Source organism: Neolamprologus brichardi, chromosome 12, assembly GCF_056152115.1.
Source record: "Neolamprologus brichardi isolate AB-2024 chromosome 12, ASM5615211v1, whole genome shotgun sequence".
Lineage (NCBI taxonomy): Eukaryota > Metazoa > Chordata > Actinopteri > Cichliformes > Cichlidae > Neolamprologus > Neolamprologus brichardi.
Window position 1 is genome coordinate 37,165,001 of NC_142115.1, and position 22,360 is coordinate 37,187,360.

The following is a 22,360-nucleotide window of genomic DNA, read 5'->3' on the forward strand; positions in this document are numbered from 1 at the left end:
GTCTTTCTTTGCTTTTCCCAACCAACATTCGCATGTGTAGCCGAAGGGTGATTGGAGGGGGTGGAGCCTTTCAGAGCTGTCACCAGGTGACACACCTGTCTGCACCTGCACAAACTCAGGGGCTTCTTGCTGTGAGGGGGCGGTGCTAACCGCTGCGCCGGTGACGACGCGACTCCACCTGTCTGTCACCTACCGGGAGGTTTGGAGTTGACGGGCGAGTTGGGGTGCCGGGCCGCGTTGGTCATGCGCGTCCTCCTCCTCCTGAAGAAGCTGCGCAGGATGCCGCACTTCAGAGACTCCAGCAGCGTGCTCTTCCCGGCTCCCGAGTGTCCGAAGAGCTTGAGTTTGATCCGGGGCTGCACCGTCTGAGTGGGCCGCAGCTGCTGGATGTAGCTCAGCTTGTGGTTGTCCTGACACAAAAACACACCACAGAAGAAGACGAGCGTTTATTAAGAACGACATCGACAGCTCAGGTCACACCTGTACACGACCCAAAAATCACATGACACATTTCAACTAATCAGATTTTGTGCTGCTGCTTCAAACTGCAGAAAAGCTTATTTAAAAATACAAATCAGCGTATTGTGTTGAGGAGATATCAGCTGATGTGGAACCAGAGCTGAGCTGTACTTTAGCTCAGCGCCACAGGCAGCAGTGTCAGCTCCATCCAACAAGTTCAGTTCATTCAGTTTTATTTACACAGCATCAAATCACAACAACACTCGCCTCAAGATGCTTTAAATTGTACGGTAGACCCTACAACAATCATATGACCCCCTATGAGCAGCACTTTGGTGACAGTGGGAAGGAAAAACTCCCTTATAACAGGAAGAAACCTCCAGCAGAACCAGGCTCAGGGAGGGGCGGGGCCATCTGCTGTGATTGGTTGGGGTGAGAGAATCAAAATCACTAAATCGAGCTAAATGTTGCCACTTAGCTCCGCGGGTGAAACTCTGCCCCCTGGTGGTGACAGAGAAATGTTTCATGCACAGGTTAGCTCACAGCTGAGCAGGTGAACCATAAACTGAGGATTTGAGCTCCGCCTGCAGGCATCTGTTTACCATTCATTGGACAGAGTGGTTAAAAACAACGCAGGAAGCTTAAATGCTTTTATTTTGGCGGATGAACAGGACAGTAGCTGTGCTATAAGACTTCCTGTGTCTCAAACAAAACGTTCCACATCTTATGTGTCTATAAATACTTCAGTTATAAAACATTTAAATGTGACAGCATTAAAACGCCGTGGCTGTGAGCGCCGTTACAGGAGATGCTTTCTTCAAAACAGGTTTTTAAAATTGCTCTTAATGTTCTTGTAAAAATGAAACAGTGACTCAGCTGCAGGACGTTTTAAGACGTTTAAGACGTTTTTCTAACCATCCAATGAGTCACGCATCAGAAGTGGCCCCAAACGCTGCGAGCGGATACGTGGGATGCGAACGCGCTCCTAATCCCACCTGGGTTATGCTAACGTGTCGAAAAATAATTCATTTCCAATTTCAAAAAGCGTGATTCACAGAAAACGAGCGAGTTCTCGTTTCAAGCCGCCGGGTTTCTCCCCCTCTTGGTTCTCGACACGTCTGAAATGAGCCCAGCATATGCAGGAGCGACGGTTTTCACAGCTGCTGCTTCATGTTTTCACCGATTCTCAGCAGGTTTCTAGAAAAAGAGACGTCGGCATCACGCAGCTTTAGACGAGGAGTCTGAGTGCGTCCTGGTAGCTGTGGAGGGTGAAGCTGATCGTCATGGAGATGAAAGGTTTGGCTTTGGTATCAGAACTCCTCTCACCTGCACGTGTCGAGCAAACTGCGGCCCTAAAGTCTAAAAACGGCGCTAAAACACCTCCCGTCTTCCCGAGACGTCTCTCTCCACACCTCTGCACCGAAATAGACCAAGTGTGACGACTGTGCCTCATCACCCCCACCATCATCATCATCAACTGCACTTCCTAAACCGCGCTCGCAGCATCACATCCTTTATTTTTATAGCCTCGTTCTTCAAACAAGCTCAGCTGACACACTTGGTTCAACACATCAGTCCAACACGAGCCTTTTTCTTCCTCTTTACCTTTTTAAGTTTCCCCAGCAGTGACACGACGTGCTCGTGATGTTCGGCCGAAGCCAAATCCTCCGCCGTCTTTCCATCCTGCAGGAGGAAAACAAGTCAGTTCTTTAGTAAACATCACATCTCCTCTGGAGCTCGAGCACAAAAAAGACACGTCTGTAAATAACTTCCTGTTAAACCAGTTCAGCAGACGCTGCTTTTACTTTAACTGAGCGTTTCCCCCAAAATTACCATCATGTGTTCAACCAGTTTAGATCAGAACCAGCAGATTAGATACACAAATGATTTATATTTGTTTATTTATTTACTTGTTCATCCATAACAGGAAATTCAGCAGATATTTTGTTCTGTTTTCGATCGACACTGTTAGTGTTTTATGAGTCAGCTGTTTGCTACATTTGATCTTCTCCAAAAACATCGACGTGCCTGAAGTGACCTTTATTTGTTATGACAGTTATTCCTCATCATGCATCGTCTCTCAGCTGATGTCAGTGGATTACAGCTGCAGCTTCATGTATCTGTCACTGTCCGGCTCGGCTGACGCTCCGCTGGGAAAACCTGCACAGACGCCTGAAACGCCCACAGAGCGCCGCCTCCCAAACAGCTCGTCTGTGATGAAGAGGAAGCTCGATACAGCGTGCTCACTGTTCGAATGGAAAGCTTTAATAAAATCATTTCTCCTTCTTTCACGAGCACGACTCGTGTGGCGATCGGACTTCGCCATCATCGACCTCCCGAGCCGACTGGATTGGGTAAATGAAGTCTGAGCATTTAGACGCGCGGACGCTCTCGCGGCGCTCGGCTCACACAGATGGCCGGGTGTCACGATTATTACTACTGATGGCAGGGACAGATGAACGGCTGGCGTTATGTGAGGAATATTAGATCATCCACAGCATTTCCAGCCCAGACTAAATATCTGCTGAATCGGAAGCTCGGGAACGACGAGGAACGATGAAATCGGCAGAGGCTGGAATGATTTGGAAGAATATTTCAGCCTCCACAGAAAAACCAAGATCACAGAGGCACCGTGGAAGGTCGTCCTCCCGACACTGAATTATACATCCCAGTGTGCGCTTAAACATGCACAGCACATCAGCCGCCATACAATATTAACATCCCGGGAACGCAGAGCGGGAAAAACCTCAGCGCTGCTGCTGGAACCAGATTTAATGAAATGCATGAAAAAAAGAACAGAGCGCATTAATTCATAACGCATCAGGACTCGAGCAGAATTAGATCTGAGAGGAGTTTCAATGACAGACAAAAACACGTTACTTCTGATATCGAGGAAGGCCGGCGGAGGACGCCGGAAACATCTGGAAATCATATCTGAACAGGCTGAAAACATCTGCACAATAACAGCTGAGGTCATGTTGGGAGCTGGCAGGAGAAGCAGGGAGGCGCCCGCGATGGAGGCGCCGACCCTGACGTACTCTCCAGGTTTGCTGAAGGTCATCTTGAGTCCAGTTCTTGTACCGAACATTTGACACGAGTGTTTTTGTTTGTTACACTTCAAACGATCAAAATTAACATTTACATGAATGAAATTTTAGCTCGTGACGTAACTCGTTCAATTACGTTTGATTTATAAAATCACGATAACAGTTCTTCATAAACACATAAAACAACTTGGATCCTGGACGCGGCTCAGGTGAAGTCATCTCCTGGCCTTCGGCGTGGAGAAGCATCAGCTCAGAGCGCCGAGCTTTGAACGAGGAATAAAATCCTTTTAGATCTAAAATGATCGGACATGAACTCCCACTTATCCGTGAAGTCAAACCCACTCAGGGCTGAATGTGGAGCCTGCTCCATTTGATCCCGAGCGCTTGGATAAAAGCTCTCAGCTGCTGAAGCCTTTAACGCCTCACCTGCCGCGCCGACTCGGCACAAACGTCTCTGTGCAGTCACAAAATCCACGTTTGTCATCTGCACAATAACGAAGCCGTTTCTCCTGCTCACTTTCTTCTGCCTTGTACAGCAAACAGCTGAAAAACAGGAGTCTTGCTGCACAATCTAATGACCCCACAGACTTAAACTACAGGAAACGTCTTTGGAAATTAAACAGTCTTGAAGTTATGCTCACAGTTTTTTACTTCTTGGACTTTCAAAGAGAAATTTCAAAGCCTCCAAACATGTTAATAACCCATGTTTAAAATCCTCGGCAGCTCTTAAACGGCCAGCTGGGATTTAAATATTCTAATAAGAGTTTAAGAGACTCAGACTGTGAGGTGAGTGGACGGGACACTGCAAGAAAACGTATCAGGGTTCAAGAGGTCGAAAGAACTTCAGTAACGTGAAGAAAGAAGAAACATGGAGAAGGTTTCGCCTTGAAAACCTCTGAGAGGATGAGATTATTAAAAACAAACAGGTGGTGCAGCTGAGGTGGGCGGAGACGAGGGCGGAGACGAGGGCGGAGACGAGGGCGGAGGTGAGGGAACGATGCCAGAAGAATTTCACAGTTTTACTGAGAATTCGTGAGCAGCGACGTCGTCTGCAGCCCAAGCAGAAAATTAACAATCTGCATGCAAACGATACCTGGACAAGCACGGGACGACGTTTCAATTTACATACTATATGAGGCGTGTCGGCGTGGACACGCCCCCACCACACTCGAGCAAAGTGCAGCAGCTTCACGTGTGAACACAGCGTGTGACCAAAGGGCTGCACTGGGTTTGTCAGAGTCACGATGATGGTGCTGCTACACCCGCCCGAGCGGTAAAACAGAGAGGTGCCTTACGTTGGTGACGGCGTCGATGTTCGCTCCGGCCAGGCAGAGATGGCGGACGACCTCGAGGCTCCCGTTGTTCGCCGCCAGGTGGAGTGGAGTTCTGCCGGACTGTGACGCACAGAGGAGAGAAAGCAGCTTTCAGCAAACGACACTTACAGGTTATTCTCAATAACTGATGTTGCCGAGCAGATATGAGGCAGAAATGCTCGAATAAGGATTCCTGAAAACGCCAAAACCTTCTGAGCGCGCTCAGTTTAAATGTTGAGGCAGAAGCGTTTTTAAGAAGCTCACATTCAAACACCGCCAATCTGTGTGATGTCATACAGAGCAGATATCTTATGGTTTTCTCAGGTACACATCTCTCTATGAGAAGCCCCGCCCACTTCCTGTTAATGAGGAGCAGCCAATCAGAAGAAAGCTGGCACAAATAAAACGTGGCCCTCTTTAACCTGCCGTCACTGTGGAAGGAAAAGAGTGACACAAACACTGAAATCAACATTTATCACATTTTCTAAACAAACACTGAACGGCGTTTTCCCCTCTCGCCTCGCGCTAACTCGGCCTAATTAAGCGCACGGTCGCGCCTCGGCGGGCTGATCGGCTGCTCGCTGTTCCCGCTGCGTCGCTCGGCCTGAAGAATAAAACTGCTGATTAGAGCAGGAACACAGCGCCCTGAAAACAAAGCTAATTACTGTAAACACCATGTAATTGCCATCAATTTCATACGACAATATCTGTTAAATCAGAACAGTTCGATGTTGATGTCGTACAGTAAAAGCTTTGGGATCAGAGCTCAGTGACGGGGGCATTTCAGTCTGTTCTCCTTTGCAGCAGTTTGAAAGAACAAAGAACATCCACCATGTTTTTGTTATGCTGCAAACTGAGCTGGAGTTTCAATCCCAGCCTCTGATTTCTCTGCTCGGCGTCTGCAGCTGACAGCAAAGAGTCAGCGGCCTGTGATTCGCTGCTTCACTCGAGCTTAAAAGAAACAAACTAATGCATAAACCACGACGTCTCTGGCAGCGCTGTCTGCTCCCGATGCACATCACCTCCCTGTGCGAGGCTGAAAACAGGTTTCTGCAGAAAAAGCCGAGAAAAGCTTCCCCGTCGCAGAATCTATTTAAATGTACGGTGTCGAAATAGAAAGTAGAATCGGCGCAGACAGAAACGTGGGAGACGAGAGGACGAGAGCTTTAGAGGTGTGTGAGGAGGACGGGAGATATGAGGAGAAAGACGATTTTAAAATATGTCAGCAAAAAGCACGTACCTCTGTAAACCCTACACTGCGTTATATTCTACTTCCTGTGTTTTCATCCCTGTGATTCGGCCTCATTTAGCTCAGCTGCAAAGCAACGATCTAAAACACTCATTTAAACTCGTCTGATTCTTCTTGAGCTACATTTGCTCTGCAGCAGCTCTCAGTTCAAACTCCTTCACCTATGACATAGTTTCCTCTCATTGGCCGTTCCTCACAAACCGAGCAGCAGGTGGGTGGAGCTCTGTGCTCACACAAGTGAGGCGACCATATTAGTCTGTGAGAGCAGGGATTACTGACAGACACTGACCTCATCGTCTGAAACTGTGCTCATGTTTAAGATCAACACTGGCTGATAATGTTGACACATGAGACATGAGGTTTGATTTAAAGGAGTCTTCTTCGTGAGGAAGGTTACTTCATGGATCTTATTTCCTGCAGAGCATCAAGCTGAGTGTGCTTCGGTTAGCTGTCGTTAACTTCTGCTCTTCTTGTGCTTCTAAGACTCCTGTGACAGATAGTGATGCAAAACACGCTACAGTCCATCTACAGCACGATCGCTGCAGATTCAGAGCGAACAGAGCGCAGGGTGAAAGGCTGCAGCGCCGAGGCTGCAGCGCCGAGGCTGCAGCGCCGAGGCTGCAGCGCCGAGGCTGCAGCGCCGAGGCTGCTAGCTCAATCATTCAGGTGCTGTTGGTCATGCAGAGCGTGTTTTATAAGACAGACACGTTTGGCCTGACTCATCAACACATCACATAACAGCAGCATCGCTGAGCTGAAGTGCTTTCAGATTATGTAAGAGGAGAGTAAAACAGAAAGCGTGTTCATGCTAATGACATCGGGACGGCTCCCGCAGGCGAGGACTGAAAAATAAAAACCCCACACATTAACATCAGTGTCTGAATATGAGGGAGGGGGCGGAGCGCAGAGTTAGGAGGAGGTCCTTCACCTCCACCTTCGCTCTCAGGAGGACAGCTGTGTCGGTCTGGGAACGCCTCAGGGAGCGTCTCCGGGCCGTCTGGGGGGGAAATGCTTGCGCTCACCTTGTTGGGGAGGTCGAGGCTGGCCTTAGCATTGCAGATCGCCATGACGACGGGCAGGTTTCCATCCTTGCAGGCGATGTGGAGCGGCGTGTTTCCGTGGCGGTCCTGCTGATCCACTTGGCAGCGGTGTCTGAGGAGGCAGCGGACCACCTCCACCTGACAGCGACGCACAGCCAGGTGGAGAGCCGTGTGTCCTTCCTGGAGACACAAACACAGACTGGTCAGTGTCTGTGACCTGCACAGGTGGAGGCTGGACAGAGGGTCATTCAACGAGGCCGTGACGTCAGCGTCAGCGTGCTGTGAGACCTGTTAGTCGCACAAAAACACTTAAAAGTAAAATGTGCCAAAATAAATCAGACTCTGGTCACCTTGTCGCTGGTTTCCAGCTCGGCTCCGTGCTCCACCAGGCACTCCACGATGTCCACGAAGCCGCGGGCAGAGGCCGTCAGCAGCGGGCTCTCCCCTTCGCGGTTCTTGGCGTCCACGTGGCAGCCTGCCTGGCACAGAGCTCGGGCTACCGGAGAGTAGCCGTGCCAGGCGGCGCAGTGCAGCGGCGTCTCCTGCTCCTGCAGACAGAAACGTGGAACAAAGATAAAACCCCGCGGCCCTCCAACAACCCCTCGGTCATTATCCCGATACTGTCGCTGCGCTCGCTCACCCTGTCCGTCAGGTCCGGGTTGGCTCGGATGCTGCACAGGTAGCTCACCACATCCACGTTGCCATAGCGAGCAGCCACGTGTAGCGCCGTCTCGCCGGACTGGAGGTGATCAACAGCCAACATGTTAATAACAAAGCAGCAGATTAAACGAGCAGTGAGCTATAAATGATACAACTGTGTCATAAAAGTCAAACAAAAGAACAAAACAAGCGACTGTGTGTCTGTCGCTCACACCCACACGTGACATGTGACACGTCTGTGACACGTCTGTGACATGTCGGACAGTTCAGATAAAAACGGTTCCTATGAAATCTCAGAGTAAAAGTATAAACGCAGTGTCAGAGCTGAAGCTCTGCTGGTGTCCGGAGGATTCCCTGGAAAAATGGAGAACCTTCCTTTCAGCTTCAGGAAGTGAAATGTTTATTATTCCAGGCGCTGGTTGATTGCACGAGCTGCTAGACGGTGATGAGAGACGATTGAAACGCGTGCAAATTTTCTCTTGCGTGACAAAAACAATGAAAGACTGGAGGAGACGACACGCGGCACAGCCTCTGCTTCCATCTTCACCTGAGAGCAGCGACCGAAAGAACAAGCAGCGGGAAAGAGCTTCCTCAGAGGGCGGTCCTCCATCACCCTTAGAGACGGGTGAGAGCTCCACATCAGTGTCCCCCAGAGGAGCAGGGGGAGGTAGCCACCTCTGTGATCCTGACACCATAAGTGGGAATGCTGTCTCCAGTTTAGATTTTGTAGTTTGGTCAGACATCCCAGATTTTCCGTATAGTAGCCAAAACCTCCAGTTGATGTTAACACAACACAGTGCCAAATGTTTGCACTGCATGCACAGACCACGCACAGACCACGCACAGACCACGAACAGACCACGCACAGACCACGAACAGACCACGAACAGACCACGCACAGACCACGAACAGACCACGAACAGACCACGAACAGACCACGAACAGACCACGAACAGACCACGCACAGACCACGAACAGACCACGAACAGACCACGAACAGACCACGAACAGACCACGAACAGACCACGAACAGACCACGCACAGACCACAAACAGACGACGAACAGACCACGCACAGACCACGCACAGACCACGCACAGACCACGCACAGACCACGCACAGACCACGAACAGACCACGAACAGACCACGAACAGACCACGCACAGACCACAAACAGACGACGAACAGACCACGCACAGACCACGCACAGACCACGCACAGACCACGCACAGACCACGAACAGACGACGAACAGACGACGAACAGACCACGCACAGACCACAAACAGACCACGAACAGACCACGAACAGACCACGAACAGACCACAAACAGACCACGAACAGACCACGAACAGACCACGAACAGACCACGAACAGACCACGCACAGACCACGCACAGACCACGCACAGACCACGCACACCAAGCGTGGACGCTGTGGATGCTGACTCTGACTTCAGATTCTTCTGTTTTCGTTAAAAACTGACCCACGAGTTTCAGACTTGGGGCTGGCAGTCAGCGTAAACGCTCGTTAGCGAGACGACGTGTTTACTTGTTACTTAGAGACTGAGTCACTCTGAAAAAAAGGAAAAACCCTCAAAGAGCGGTTTAATTTGGCGAATTACATAAAAACCCGCCGCAGATTCACCTTGTTGTGATAAACCTGAGAGGTCCTTCGGCTTCTCTGTTCTCACAAGCCAATTATCTAGTCCCACACAAACGCCTCGGCTTGTGATTTGGGGTTTATTGTGTAATAAAGAAAGATGAAACTTTAACGACGCCTGCACGGCAGCTGGATAGTAATCAGCAGAGCGCGTGCGGCGCAGATTAGGCTCCGCCTCAGCATTCGCAGACAGGAAAGGACACCTCGTGAAGATCGGAGAGACTGGAAAACGCTTCTGGGATTTTGGACGCCCAGGAAAGCTCTGTGATGGAGGCCACACTAGCATCGAAAGCACACACACACACACACACACACACACACACACACACACACACACACACACAAATCCCATCTCTCCCTGCAAGGCCTGTTTCCATAGCAACAGCAAATAAGCTGATAAAATGCCAGAGTAACTGGTTTCTCCACAGGTGTGGAAATGTGTGTGTGTGTGTGTGTGTGTGTGTGTGTGTGTGTGTGTGTGTGTGTGTGTGTGTGTGTGTGTGTGTGTGTTTCTGGGCATTTCAAAGTAATGCCTCTCGAGGGGTTTGTGGGCAGGAGGCAGTGAGTAATTGCTGACAGATAACAGAGGATGATGAGTAGTAGTAAGTGTGTGTTTTTCCATGTGAGTGTGAGACGTGCAGAGAGGAAGGACCTGCTTTGCTACCTTATCTTGCACATCCAGGGGGCATTTCTTCTCATGGAGGAACCTCAGGGTCTCCACGTGGCCGTGTCTCGCCGCGTAGTAGATGGCGTTGGCTCCGCTCTGAGGGTTGGAGAGAGAACAGCGTTGCAGGATTTATCCCTGACCTTTAGTAAAGAGTCTGCAGCCACACGATAGGAAAATACTGCGCCGTGCTCTTTAACACGGGATCGTTCTGAGGATGTGCTCGGATGTTGAAGCTGTGGTTTCTAACGGTGTCTGAAACACGTTCTTCCATTGTTTCTTTATAAATTCATAACGTCTCTATATGAATCTCCTGAACTCGCTGCACTGATGAAACGTTTATTTAATGGCAGCCTGATGCTGTAGGTCAGTCTGTGCAGCATTAACCCGATTTCATGTGTGGCACTGAAATCAAATCAAAAACAACGAGATCGCTGCGTCCAGAGTTCAGAGACGTAACGTCGACCCTGGTGTGGGTCGGCAGCTCCAGACGTCTCAGGACGGACCTGCAGCTCGGTGTAAGCAGAGCGTGACTGCACAATGAAGGAAGTTTGTCAGGGAGAAGCTGCGGATGTTCAGCTGCTCACAGAGAACCTCCAGGAGCTGTCGGCTATCGGGAAACGATTTCAGGCTCTGCTAAAGTCTTCCTCGTCTCTAACGCTTCACTGATGAAGATGCAGCTGTGACAAAGAGTTGTAGCAGCGGCACAGGTTTTGTGTTTGATGCACTTTGTTGGTTCTGAACAATCTTAAGCAACTTCATAAGTTTCAAAGAAATAAATCAGCTGTCACATGTGGGCTCTGCCCGCAGGGCTAAACTCAACCCTCACGTCTACATTAGCTGCTGATTTTTCTAAAGAAGAAGAAGAAGAAGAAGAAATCTCACACGTTTTCTTATTTCAAATTAAAATGTGTTTATAAGATATGATAGAAAACCTCTGAGGCACCACGACAGCATCAGTGCACGCAGAGCAAAGTCCATCCCAGCATTACGCACTGCGGATGAAACAGCCAATCAGCAAAGAGGAGTGGCTCTGATCACTCGACTGTGTTTGATATTTGTTTTGACCATTTCTGTCATTACACAGGCCCAAATATTCACAATCATGAGCACCTTCATTATGCAACGTTGAAGCAGGCATTGATTTTGTGATATTTGATTTTTTTAAAAAGTTTGCTGTTAGTATCTGAAGCTGTCCTGGTTCACAGCAGGGTCAAAGGTCAGCTGTTATGCGTCTTGCAGCTCCTTCGTGCACGGCTCTTACCTTGTCGTGGGCCCGGATCTCGGCTCCTTTCCTCATCAGGACCTCGATGATCTGAATGTTTCCACAGCCGGCTGCGATCAGCAGGGGAGGAGTCCCGTGCTGCAACACACACACACACGCGTGTTACACTTCCTGTTTATGTGTGAACGCTGCATCTTTCATTTGTGCGGTAAAGCTCAATCTGACAGCGTGTAGTTACACAGACAACGTGGCGAGGAAGTAAACGAGACTGAGCCGACGAGTCTGTCAGTTACCGCCTCGACCTCTGGTTGTTCATCCTCCTCATTTCTTTCCTCTTTATTTCTATTTTCTTACACTTCACTGAGTTTAACGGCTTCTCGTCCTCTCGCCCGTCAGCTGTCAGCAAACAGCATCTCCTTCCTATCGAAGCCGAATGGAGATGAGACCGTAGTTAAGTCCTGACATGTACCCGACCATCAGGCTGCGCGGTGTAAAAACAAGTGTTTTAGTTTCTAGCTGTGTTCATGCCCAGCTGTGCTCTGATTTATAAAAGACGCTCCCTCGGTGCCACAAACTGGACGTGAACTCTCCTCCCTAACGCGCTGCACCACGAGCACATCCTCCATCCACGTCCACTGATGTTCTTTAATGAAGACGTGACGATGCTTCACAATAACACTTCAAACCTGCAGATTTCACCTGTTTACACTGCAAAGGTCTGCAGGTGGCAGATGAGCCTGGACGCGACTGTGGGAACTGTGGAAACACGCTCTGTGGGAACATGCTCTGTGGGAACACGCTCTGTGGGAACACGCCCTGTGGGAACACGCTCTGTGGGAACACGCTCTGTGGGAACGCGCTCTGTGGGAACACGCTCTGTGGGAACGCGCTCTGTGGGAACACGCTCTGTGGGAACGCGCTCTGTGGGAACACGCTCTGTGGGAACACGCTCTGTGGGAACGCGCTCTGTGGGAACACGCTCTGTGGGAACACGCTCTGTGGGAACACGCTCTGTGGGAACGCGCTCTGTGGGAACGCGCTCTGTGGGAACGCGCTCTGTGGGAACGCGTTCTGTGGAAACGCGTTCTGTGGAAACACGCTCTGTGGGAACACGCTCTGTGGGAACACGCTCTGTGGGAACACGCTCTGTGGGAACTTGCTCTGTGGGAACTTGCTCTGTGGGAACACGTTCTGTGGGAACACGCTCTGTGGGAACTTGCTCTGTGGGAACACGCTCTGTGGGAACTTGCTCTGTGGGAACACGCTCTGTGGGAACACGCTCTGTGGGAACACGCTCTGTGGAAACACGCTCTGTGGGAACACGCTCTGTGGAAACACGCTCTGTGGGAACATGCTCTGTGGGAACACGCTCTGTGGGAACATGCTCTGTGGGAACATGCTCTGTGGGAACACGCTCTGTGGGAACACGCTCTGTGGGAACACGCTCTGTGGGAACTTGCTCTGTGGGAACTTGCTCTGTGGGAACACGTTCTGTGGGAACACGCTCTGTGGGAACACGCTCTGTGGGAACACGCTCTGTGGGAACACGCTCTGTGGGAACTTGCTCTGTGGGAACACGCTCTGTGGGAACACGCTCTGTGGGAACATGTTCTGTGGGAACATGCTCTGTGGGAACACGCTCTGTGGGAACATGTTCTGTGGGAACACGCTCTGTGGGAACACGCTCTGTGGAAACATGTTCTGTGGGAACATGCTCTGTGGGAACACGCTCTGTGGGAACATGTTCTGTGGGAACATGCTCTGTGGGAACACGCTCTGTGGGAACATGCTCTGTGGGAACACGCTCTGTGGGAACATGTTCTGTGGGAACACGCTCTGTGGGAACATGTTCTGTGGGAACATGTTCTGTGGGAACATGCTCTGTGGGAACACGCTCTGTGGGAACATGTTCTGTGGGAACACGCTCTGTGGGAACACGCTCTGTGGGAACACGCTCTGTGGGAACATGCTCTGTGGAACGTCAGCATTTAAAACGTCAGGCTGGCATTTTTCCTGTTTTTCTTCTGTTGTGTTTGGAGGACGGGACGACCTAGTTTCTGGGATGCTGGCAGCTTTAAATAAATATGGAAAAGACACAAAGATTTTTATGGAGCTCTTTGAAACAACATCCAAGATTCAAGCTTTCAATTTATTTTTAATTCAACTTTTAATCTGTCAGGATTTTGTAGGCGTTGGGGGTTTGTTGGATCAGCGGTTAATAAAGTCGAGGGATGTTTGTGTCAGGGACATTCCTGGATGTATATTTCACTTTGCTACGTTTTGCCCTGGATGTGAAAGCAGGATTCCCGTCCACACAGTGTGGAGCACAGCTCAGACATGTAACTCTGACAGCCAATCGGCTCTCTGAGCAGAGCTGGATCAAACATCATCACAAACATCATTATGCAACACGAGGCTGCACAACAACTGAATAATTTCTCAAATTATTTGCATGATTCATCTGAATCTGGAGCACAGCGGTGCAATCCAGCCCACTGTGAGACGTACCTGCAGTGGAATAACTGACATCTTCAGTTTTTAATGAAAGCTGCTCGAAATGCCCGAAAAGGGAAAATTATTCCCTGATTTTCACAATTTCTTTGGATCATTAAGAATAAACAAGTTATTTAGTTATAATAATTGTGACGTTTTATGAGCTTTTATCTGTTTGAATGGTTACTTTGTTGTGTAACAAATGTGAACGTTTAAAGAAACGCTGCTCACGCTCGTGTGAGTCTGACCTGTTTCCCAACCTAACCAAAGCTAACTCCGAGTCTTCACCTGGTCCCAACTCAGCGTCTAAAACTCAGAGAAAGGTGGAGGCAGCACACCCACAGCTCCACACACTCGGGGTGGCGCCTGCTTCACTTCGATGTATTCAGTTTTGAATAAAGACGCTGACAGAGGTGCTTCTGTGTCACTGCTTCTGATTGGTTCAGCAGGGACGAGCTGAGCGTGTCTGTGCGTCACCTTGTTGGGCTGGTTCACGTCGTAGTTGTTCAGCGAGCCGAGGAGATGCTGCAGACCCGGCACGTTGTCGTCATTTATGGCGTGGATGATGGCCTTCATCACAAAGGAGTCTTCCTCGTCCTAAACAGGCGAGAAACACGGTTAAAGACATTTAATCCTCTGGACGATCTAAACCAAGAGTCCAGCGACTCTGTCAGCGACACGTGACCCGGTCACCTTCAGCCAGAGTCAGCCGTGCAGCGCGGGAACCGGCCGTGCCGCCTCGCTGCACAAAGAGACGACGATGAGCGAGGCAGCGAGAGAGCGAGGCTGATGTGGCGTTTGCTCAGCCAAGCTCGACTCTTTGGCCGCATTCCTCAACATAACCTCCCTGCTGGGCGAGCCGTGACTAAAGCACCTCGGAGAGCTGCAAACAGCACAGACATGTACGAGCAGCGAGGCGCCTGCTGGGAGCTCCACGCCGACCTCGTTCGCACACACGTGAAAAAACACTGCAGACCTCCGGCTCTCGTTGTGACCCCCAAAATACAAAGAAATGATTTAATAACTGCAGTAAGAAGAAGCGGCCTTCTGACTGCGACGGTAACCACACTCATCCATTTATTCATCGAGCGCTGATGCGAGCAGACGCTCAGCAAGAACGAGGTCTCATCAAGTTCTGCTTCACAAGTTCAAATGTTTTTCACATATTTCTGGCATTTAAGGTTTTGGAAGCTGAAATGTTTTTATCTAAACTGCAGAACAAATACCTGAATGTGAGATTAAAAAAACAAGAAAGTCAACAATCAAAAGGTTCATTTAAGGAAGAAACATCTTCAGTGAAAACCAAAACAGTCTGCAGGAGCATGCAGGAATAATGAGCTATCTGAACTCCCGGAGCTGAACTCGGTAACATGAGCTGAACACATGTAAACACTGCAGCGTCTGTGAGAAACTTAATTATTCACAAAGCCGTCCCAGCAGGCCGGGCTGCTCTCAGAGAGCTCCATCAGAGAGCTTGTGTTTGTTACCCTGAACCACAGGGGGCGCTGTGACCTCACCGTGCCCAGTGCTACCTGTCAGGTCACCTGTGAGGGGAGGAAGCTGCTGTGCTTTGATGACGTAACAGGGCCGGCCTTGGCTGCTCACAGAAGCTGCAGTGTTTACATCTGTGCAGCTTATCGGTGTCGACTGGAAACGGACGCGCTAACAACGTAAAAGCCTCCGTGTGTCCGAACAAGCCGACTCATCATTTTACTGCACACAGACGCACGCCGGAGCACACACACACGTTGGGTATTCATGACTTGTGGGGACATTTCAATGCTTTCCCTGGACCCTAACCATGAAAAATGAATTCCTAAACCTCAGCCGAAACCTTACCAAACTGTAACTAACACTGAAACCACACTTTGAATCTCAAAAATGGCTTCAAACTTGTGGGGACCAGGGTTTTGGTCTCCAAAAGGGCTGACGGTCCCATGAGTACAGTAAACCTCCCAACAAAGATATAAATAAAAACACACACACACGTCTATAAACTTGCAGCAGGAATGAGGAAAAGATGGTTTTCTGCAGTCTGTCAGGCACAAATACCTGAGCTGTAACTGAACATTCAGTCAAACTGAAAGCGTCTCTGCTGTTACTCAGTTACTCTAATTCTTGGCTGCAGATACTGGACTGACTTCAGAGCTGGAACAAGCTGCAAATCCAGTCGGTGCATGAAGCTGAATGCATGTATGTGTGAGGTGTGAGGCCCTGCGTCTTACCAGCGTGTCGTCGCTGCGGGCCACGCTGATGTTGCTCCGGGACAGGAAGGAGCGGGACAGGCGGTTACATAAGGAGATGAGTCGGACCGATTGCTGGAAGAGACAAACAGAGGAGAAACGAGGTCGGTGAATGTGCAGAAGCAGGACAAGCTCACGTCACGTCACGTTAAGGATCCTCGCCGACAGGCAGGAGAGCGATTTTCTGCTCTGGTTCTTTGCTCCGATTCCTCCCTCGTAACCCGCTGACCCGCACGCGGAGCGACGTGACCTCACACGTCTACAAATGTTCGAGCTTCACGTCGATGTTACAGATTATATTTGTATTTACTGACACATATCAATCATCATCACCAGAGAGCGAGCTGATGACCTCAAATGATCTCTGAGCATTTACTCAGTTTAATAAACACACAATGATTTTGTCCAATTAATAAAATTCATTCATTAAAACGAGTTTTCTTTGTGTCGCTGCAGTTTTTTATTCTTCCCTCTGGATTTGGAGATGAGCTGCATTTAATGTTTGTGTGTTTTGGAGGTTTTTTTGTATCAAACATAAATAAAAAAGTCAGATGAAGGTCGCTGCAAAGCCAGGAGCTGCTGTGAGTCACAAACAGAAACAGAAACATGGCGACAGCAGCGCCGCAGGTTCAAACACCGCTGCGTCGTGTTGGCTGGGAGCGTCGCCGGGTCAGCTGTGACGAACCGAAGCCGACAGTAAAGAAGTGCCGGCGGTGAATCCGATGGCTGCGGCGATCAGCAGTGACAGCGAAGCACCAATGAGGAGACTTTGTAGCAAGCAGCCTTCAGAGTGCATCATGGGAAATGTATTTTATTGCTCCTGAAGCTCCAGCGTGAGCGGAGAAACCAGTGAGATGGAAAACTCTCACCTTCCACTTTCTTCTGGCTGCAAACTTCTTGAACTTCTCCATGTTGACGGCCGACTCCTTCCTGCTCAGAGCCTGCTGAGTGTCCTTTGGCTGATTATAGGAAACAAAACCAGATAAATGTTAAAGTTAGAAAAGCTCAGACAACAACATCCAGACGCTGACATCAGTCCCACCTTGATCCAGGGGTGCTGCAGGCTGTCCTGGATGGTCATTCGCTTTCTGCGGACAGAAAAGAAACTCGATGATTTTCAGCTGCTGCGGTTCAGCTTCAGTCTTTTTCTTTGTGCATTAATGCTGATTATTATTATTATTTTCTGTTTTACAAAGGAAACAAACAGGAGCTCGTGGTGGAAATTCAATGAAACATTGCTGCACCGACGAGTCGCCCCGACACGCAGCGAATCACGATACAGGAAGTTTATTTGTAACGATGCGTCTCACACGCTGCAGATTTGTAGGTTTCACAAACAAGAGCAGAACTCTGTGTCCAAACATCCAAACCTCCTGCTCACACTGAGAGTTTTAGAAAGTTTAATGTTGGATTACTGAACGCAGAATCATTTTAGTGAGCCTTAAACCCAGAAAGAGTCGAGAAGCATCAACTGTTTGTTACAGATGTGCAAGAAAACATCCAACCTGTGCGAACGTCAGCGCTGAGATCACAGATCACTTTAACGACACGGCGGAGTTTATGCTCTGTTCATGATCACATTCAGCCCACGATGTCCAGTTTATCATTATCACTATGACGATGGGTTCTTGTATTGAGACACGAAGCCTGACAGCAGCAGGACTTTCATTTATTTAGTTGCTTTAATCTGAGGGAGTTACAGGTTATACTAGAGCTGCACGATTAATTGTTAGAAAATCGCGATCTCGATTCATACTTATGTGCGATCTCATTTCCAAATGACAACGACTTAAAAAAAAAAAAAAAAAAAAAAGACGACGATTGTACCGCATTTTGATCCGGGACGTAATCTGCATGAAAACAAGCGCTCACTCTTCCTGCTCAACAAATGACGAGGGCGGAGCCTTATACCACGTGATACAGAAGCTATCTGGCAGGGAAAAAACAACGGAGAGCACGTCAGGGATGACGAGAAAGTGACAGGAGAAAATCCGTCCCGGTCAACCACCCAAACATCAATAACGGGAACCTTATACAGCGCTTCCCTATACCCGTCGAACTCCCGCAGGCACAAAGAAATTACGGAGGCTGTTACTTATCACCTGACCAAAGATATGGCTCCATCAACACTGTGCAAAACGAGGGATTTAGGAAAATGATCAACACCCTAGACAAACGCTACACAGCGCCGTCCCGCAACTATTTTTCTATTGTTGCACTACCTGCTCTACACACGCAGCGTCGAGCAACGGCGGAGACGCAATTTCAAGCAGTACAACATTTTGTTGTTTTTATGATTATTTATTGTTTTTATGTTCAGTCTCAACTGTTACGAAGTTGATGTGCAGTTAATAAGTGCAATAAATATTTATACTGGAAAAGAAAATCGTGAGAGAATCGTGATTCTCATTTTATGCAAAATCGTGCAGCCCTAGGTTATAGATATATTTTTGGTTTTATTTGTAAAATGTTTCGTGTGCTGTGAATCTGCTGCCCTCTGTTTGAACCTGCAGGGCTTCCTGTGTGGGTTTACTTCCTCCCACAGTCCACAGACGCCCACATCGGGCGAGTGTAACCTGGCTGTAGGTGTGCGAGCCTCGTGTCAGCGGCTGCCTCGGCCACGTCTCTGTGTGTGTTTTAATAATCGCTCGCTGATATTACACAGCTGATCTGTCTCTCTGCACCTAATGAGCAATAAAAATAAAACTGTTCTGTGAATCAGGGCGACAGCTGCTCTTTGTTAACCTGAATGTTCAGTTTCCTCTTTCGATACTTCTCTACGTGGCGTCTCATGAAAGGCGGTACCGAGAAACCTCGGCGTGGTCGTCTGAGTAAAGGGAACAAATCTACGCGATGCACTTTGGTGCTACTTCCTGAGACAGACGACAGTTTGGAGGATTTTAAAACGCTCACGTTTCATCCAAACAAAGCAGAAGTTAAACAGAGTAACGCACAAACATTAATGATTAATATTTAAGCTCGATGTGAGTGAGGCTGCTGTGCAAACAAAAGTCAAACAACAGCCCATTGTTCAGGAAAGCTTTCCGTGCGTCCTACATCGACTTTGGGGAACCTGGCGAAGGCGTCGCTTCCTCTTGGCTCGGCCCGATCGCCGCCACATCCCCGTTTCAGCCGCGGCGACTGCATTCACACAAACCACGCAGGTCCCCAGACTTCCAGGCCTTTGCTGGCGCAGCTTTAACTTCATAACAGCATCTCTTCATTATCTTCCTGCCGCCCGAGTGAACGCAAACCTCGACGCAGATCAATTAAAAGCCGTTCCATTACGAAGCTCTCGGCCTGTCATCTCTGAAAGCCCCATTAGTGACGCTGGTAAAGTCTCCCTCTCTGTTTACAGTAGCGCACGCCCACCCTCCACCGTCTCCTCTCTGACTTAAGGTCATCCAAATGAAATTATCCTCACACCTACAATTAATCACCCCTGTTAGCCCCCTCGTTCTCACGCCGTTGTTTTGAAAGGAGCTGGCATGATTACGAGCAGAAAAGAGCTTCGACGGCGGTAACCGTCCTCCAGCACAGCTGCAGCCATTCAGCTGTTGCTAGAGCAACTCTGTAACGAGGGAACAGTCCAAACAATTTTAGGAGCCGGCGCCAAAAGGCACGGCGCTGAGCGAGGAGGCAGGCGTAGCTGGAATATCTGCAGAAAGCACCTATTCAATTTTCCTGTCAGCTTTTTAAAAGCGACTAAACGAGACCAATCGAAGAGATTATTTAGTCAACACGTCGTTTAAACGCTGCTACAGCCGAGATTCAGAGCTGAAGATTAAATGTGTTCGTTTGTTGTTCAGCTGACTGGAGGAGGAAGGCCTCAAAGCAGAAACGTGTGTCTGAAGGAGTCAACCTGCAGCTATGCATGGAAACATGTTTTTATTTCTCGTGATTAACTCTTTAAGACCTACCATAGAACCAAGTCCACCAGAGCTTATATTATATGTTTACATGCTGTGGAGCCATTTTTGGGAGCATTTCAAGTTGCTATACATCAATACAACCATTACAGCCTAAATTTTAATAATATGTCTGCATTAAGTGCATAGTAATTACATAAATTGCAAAAAAGTGCAATAAACTACAAAAAAATTGAAAATCGTTTTTGTTTTTTTAACATATATTTCTAGTTAGAGAAATTTAAGAGGCTTATCCCTCAAAACTGTAAATACAAAAAAGTTGCACAAAATAGTTTCCCACCACAGGAAATTTATTTTGAGTGTCTTCATAGTTTTATTTTTGAAATACACCAATTTTTATACACTGCAGGAAAAACGAAAATAAATATTATAATGCAAATTAGCAAAAAAAGCAGCATATGCATCAAAATAAACTATTTCCAGCAGTGCAATATGAGTCCTAAGCATCCCAGAAACCACACAGAAAGTCATAAAGTCAAACATAACTTTTAAAAACACCAGTATAGGCTCATGAGGCCCTGATGGTAAAAAATTAAATTTTCGCGAAAATGACGTCACTTCCGTGACTTCCAGGTAATGGCGGACATGTGAAAGTTCGCGCTGACGTCTATTCCAACGTAGGAAGTGTTACAAACAGCTGATCGGATCGGCAAAGCGTGTTTCTGGAATATTATGTTTTTGTTGCTGCAAGTGCTTTTTATGCAGTTTTTGCAAAGCTATATGTGGAAGGAAACTGTGACCGAGGACAAGCTGATGGCATAAGATGTAAGTACAACTCCTCCGGTTTCATATGCAAAAACAATTATTGCGCTAGCTCACGTGGTTGCAGAGCTACCGGGATTTAAAAATAGTTACGCAAAACAGAGCGTGCCCGCTCTGACCGGCTTTAAAGGGTTAAAGCAGCTCCTGCTCTGATGTGACTCTAAGGCCGCTTTGACTCGTCTCAAATACAGGAAACAGAACGTACTTTGGATCTTTGACGAGCAGCCTCGCTATGAAGTCTTTGGCCAGCATGCTGGTGTTGCTGAAGAACTCCTCGTCGAAGGTGTAGTCCACCGCCGACACGTTGGCCAGAGTCTCCTGCTTGTTGTCGCCCAGGAAAGGAGAAGCTCCGCTCAGGCTGCAGGACGAGAAAGGTTAACGCAGAGGTCAGAAACGTGCAGGCTGGCGGGTTTTCATCTTTGTGTGAGGACAAACCAGCTCTGGTGTGATCTTCTCTGACTACAGCTCAGCTGTCTTGTAATCAGGAAGAGGAATTCTGATTTTAGTCCAAACACTGAAGAGCTTCAGCCCCTGAAATTGAAACTACAACCTTACAACGCTCTGCTGAGTGAATGTGAGTCATTAGTGAAGCGTTGCTATCAAACGCTCTCACAGGGAAACCAGCTGGACCGCTCTCGGTTCGAGTGCAGGAATTTTAATGCACGCACACACAAAGCAGATGCACTGCGGCGCAGGAGGGACGCACGTTTTAATGGACAAACCACGGCACAGCGCACGCAGGGCTGAGCATGAGCATGTTAACGAGGGCTCAGCCTCCCGACAAACCCGGCCTCCCCTCCTGCTCCGACTCCTGCATCCCGTCACCAGCTGCTAATTAGCATGTGATCTGGGGGAGGCGTGGTGCAGGTCGAGCTCAGGCTGAGTGGAAATGTATGAATTTATCGAGTGTATAAAGGTGCAGCTGCTCACAACAAACAGGTCATTTTGGCGGCTCGTTACGAGGCCAGGCGATGAAATCGGCAGGAAAGTGTGACGTCGGGACTCCTGGTGACATTTTACCTCCTGGTTCTCCAAAATACTCGTGCACTGAGCACCAGGCCGAAATCAAGCCATGTGACCAGCCTGAAAGCCAGACTGGGGCGTCAGCAGAGCCGAGAGGCGCCACTCACTGATTCACCACGAATATGATTCCAGTGGTGGCGTACGGCACGCCAGGCCTGATGAAAGAGGAAATAACAGCGTGTTTCATTACCCAGAGCAGAGTTTCTGATTCTGTGGTCATCGTGTCACGCTCATCCAACGCTCCCACACACACACACACACACACACACACACACACACACACACACACTATACATTACATTTGCCAGTGCGAGATGAAGAGTCAGCGCACCTCTCTGTTGCTCTGCTGTGATAAGAAGCTGAGAACAATCTATTTTCTACCTTGCCAGGCTGAGCTGTGACAGCTGTGTGGGCGGACGCCACGAACAGGGATGTGTGAGTGTGCGTTTGTATTCATGTCTTTATGGGGACTGTCCCCACAAGACATCAATACCCAACGTGTGTGTGTGATGCAAACTAAAAAGCTTGTATTGTTTGCAGCTGCTTATTATTTAATATTCTGAGGTTGGCGTTTGGCATTTACCCCTTCTCTCTC

At 48.7% G+C, this 22,360-nt stretch overlaps 1 protein-coding gene across 2 annotated transcripts in view; it reads right to left on the reverse strand.

Moving 5' to 3' along the window:
• Positions 1-22,360, reverse strand: part of dapk1 (death-associated protein kinase 1) — a 72,127-nt gene that overhangs the window by 12,721 nt on the left and 37,046 nt on the right. For both annotated transcript variants that reach the window (XM_087849516.1, XM_087849515.1), the window contains 13 exons: positions 20,948-21,100; positions 17,094-17,139; positions 16,921-17,010; positions 16,034-16,126; positions 14,286-14,405; positions 11,355-11,453; positions 10,091-10,189; positions 7,749-7,847; positions 7,459-7,656; positions 7,091-7,288; positions 4,802-4,900; positions 2,065-2,142; positions 194-410 (listed from right to left, as the gene is read on the reverse strand). In XM_087849516.1, the coding sequence (XP_087705642.1) occupies positions 194-410; positions 2,065-2,142; positions 4,802-4,900; positions 7,091-7,288; positions 7,459-7,656; positions 7,749-7,847; positions 10,091-10,189; positions 11,355-11,453; positions 14,286-14,405; positions 16,034-16,126; positions 16,921-17,010; positions 17,094-17,139; positions 20,948-21,100 (1,589 nt within the window). The remainder of the gene's footprint in view (positions 1-193; positions 411-2,064; positions 2,143-4,801; positions 4,901-7,090; positions 7,289-7,458; positions 7,657-7,748; positions 7,848-10,090; positions 10,190-11,354; positions 11,454-14,285; positions 14,406-16,033; positions 16,127-16,920; positions 17,011-17,093; positions 17,140-20,947; positions 21,101-22,360) is intronic.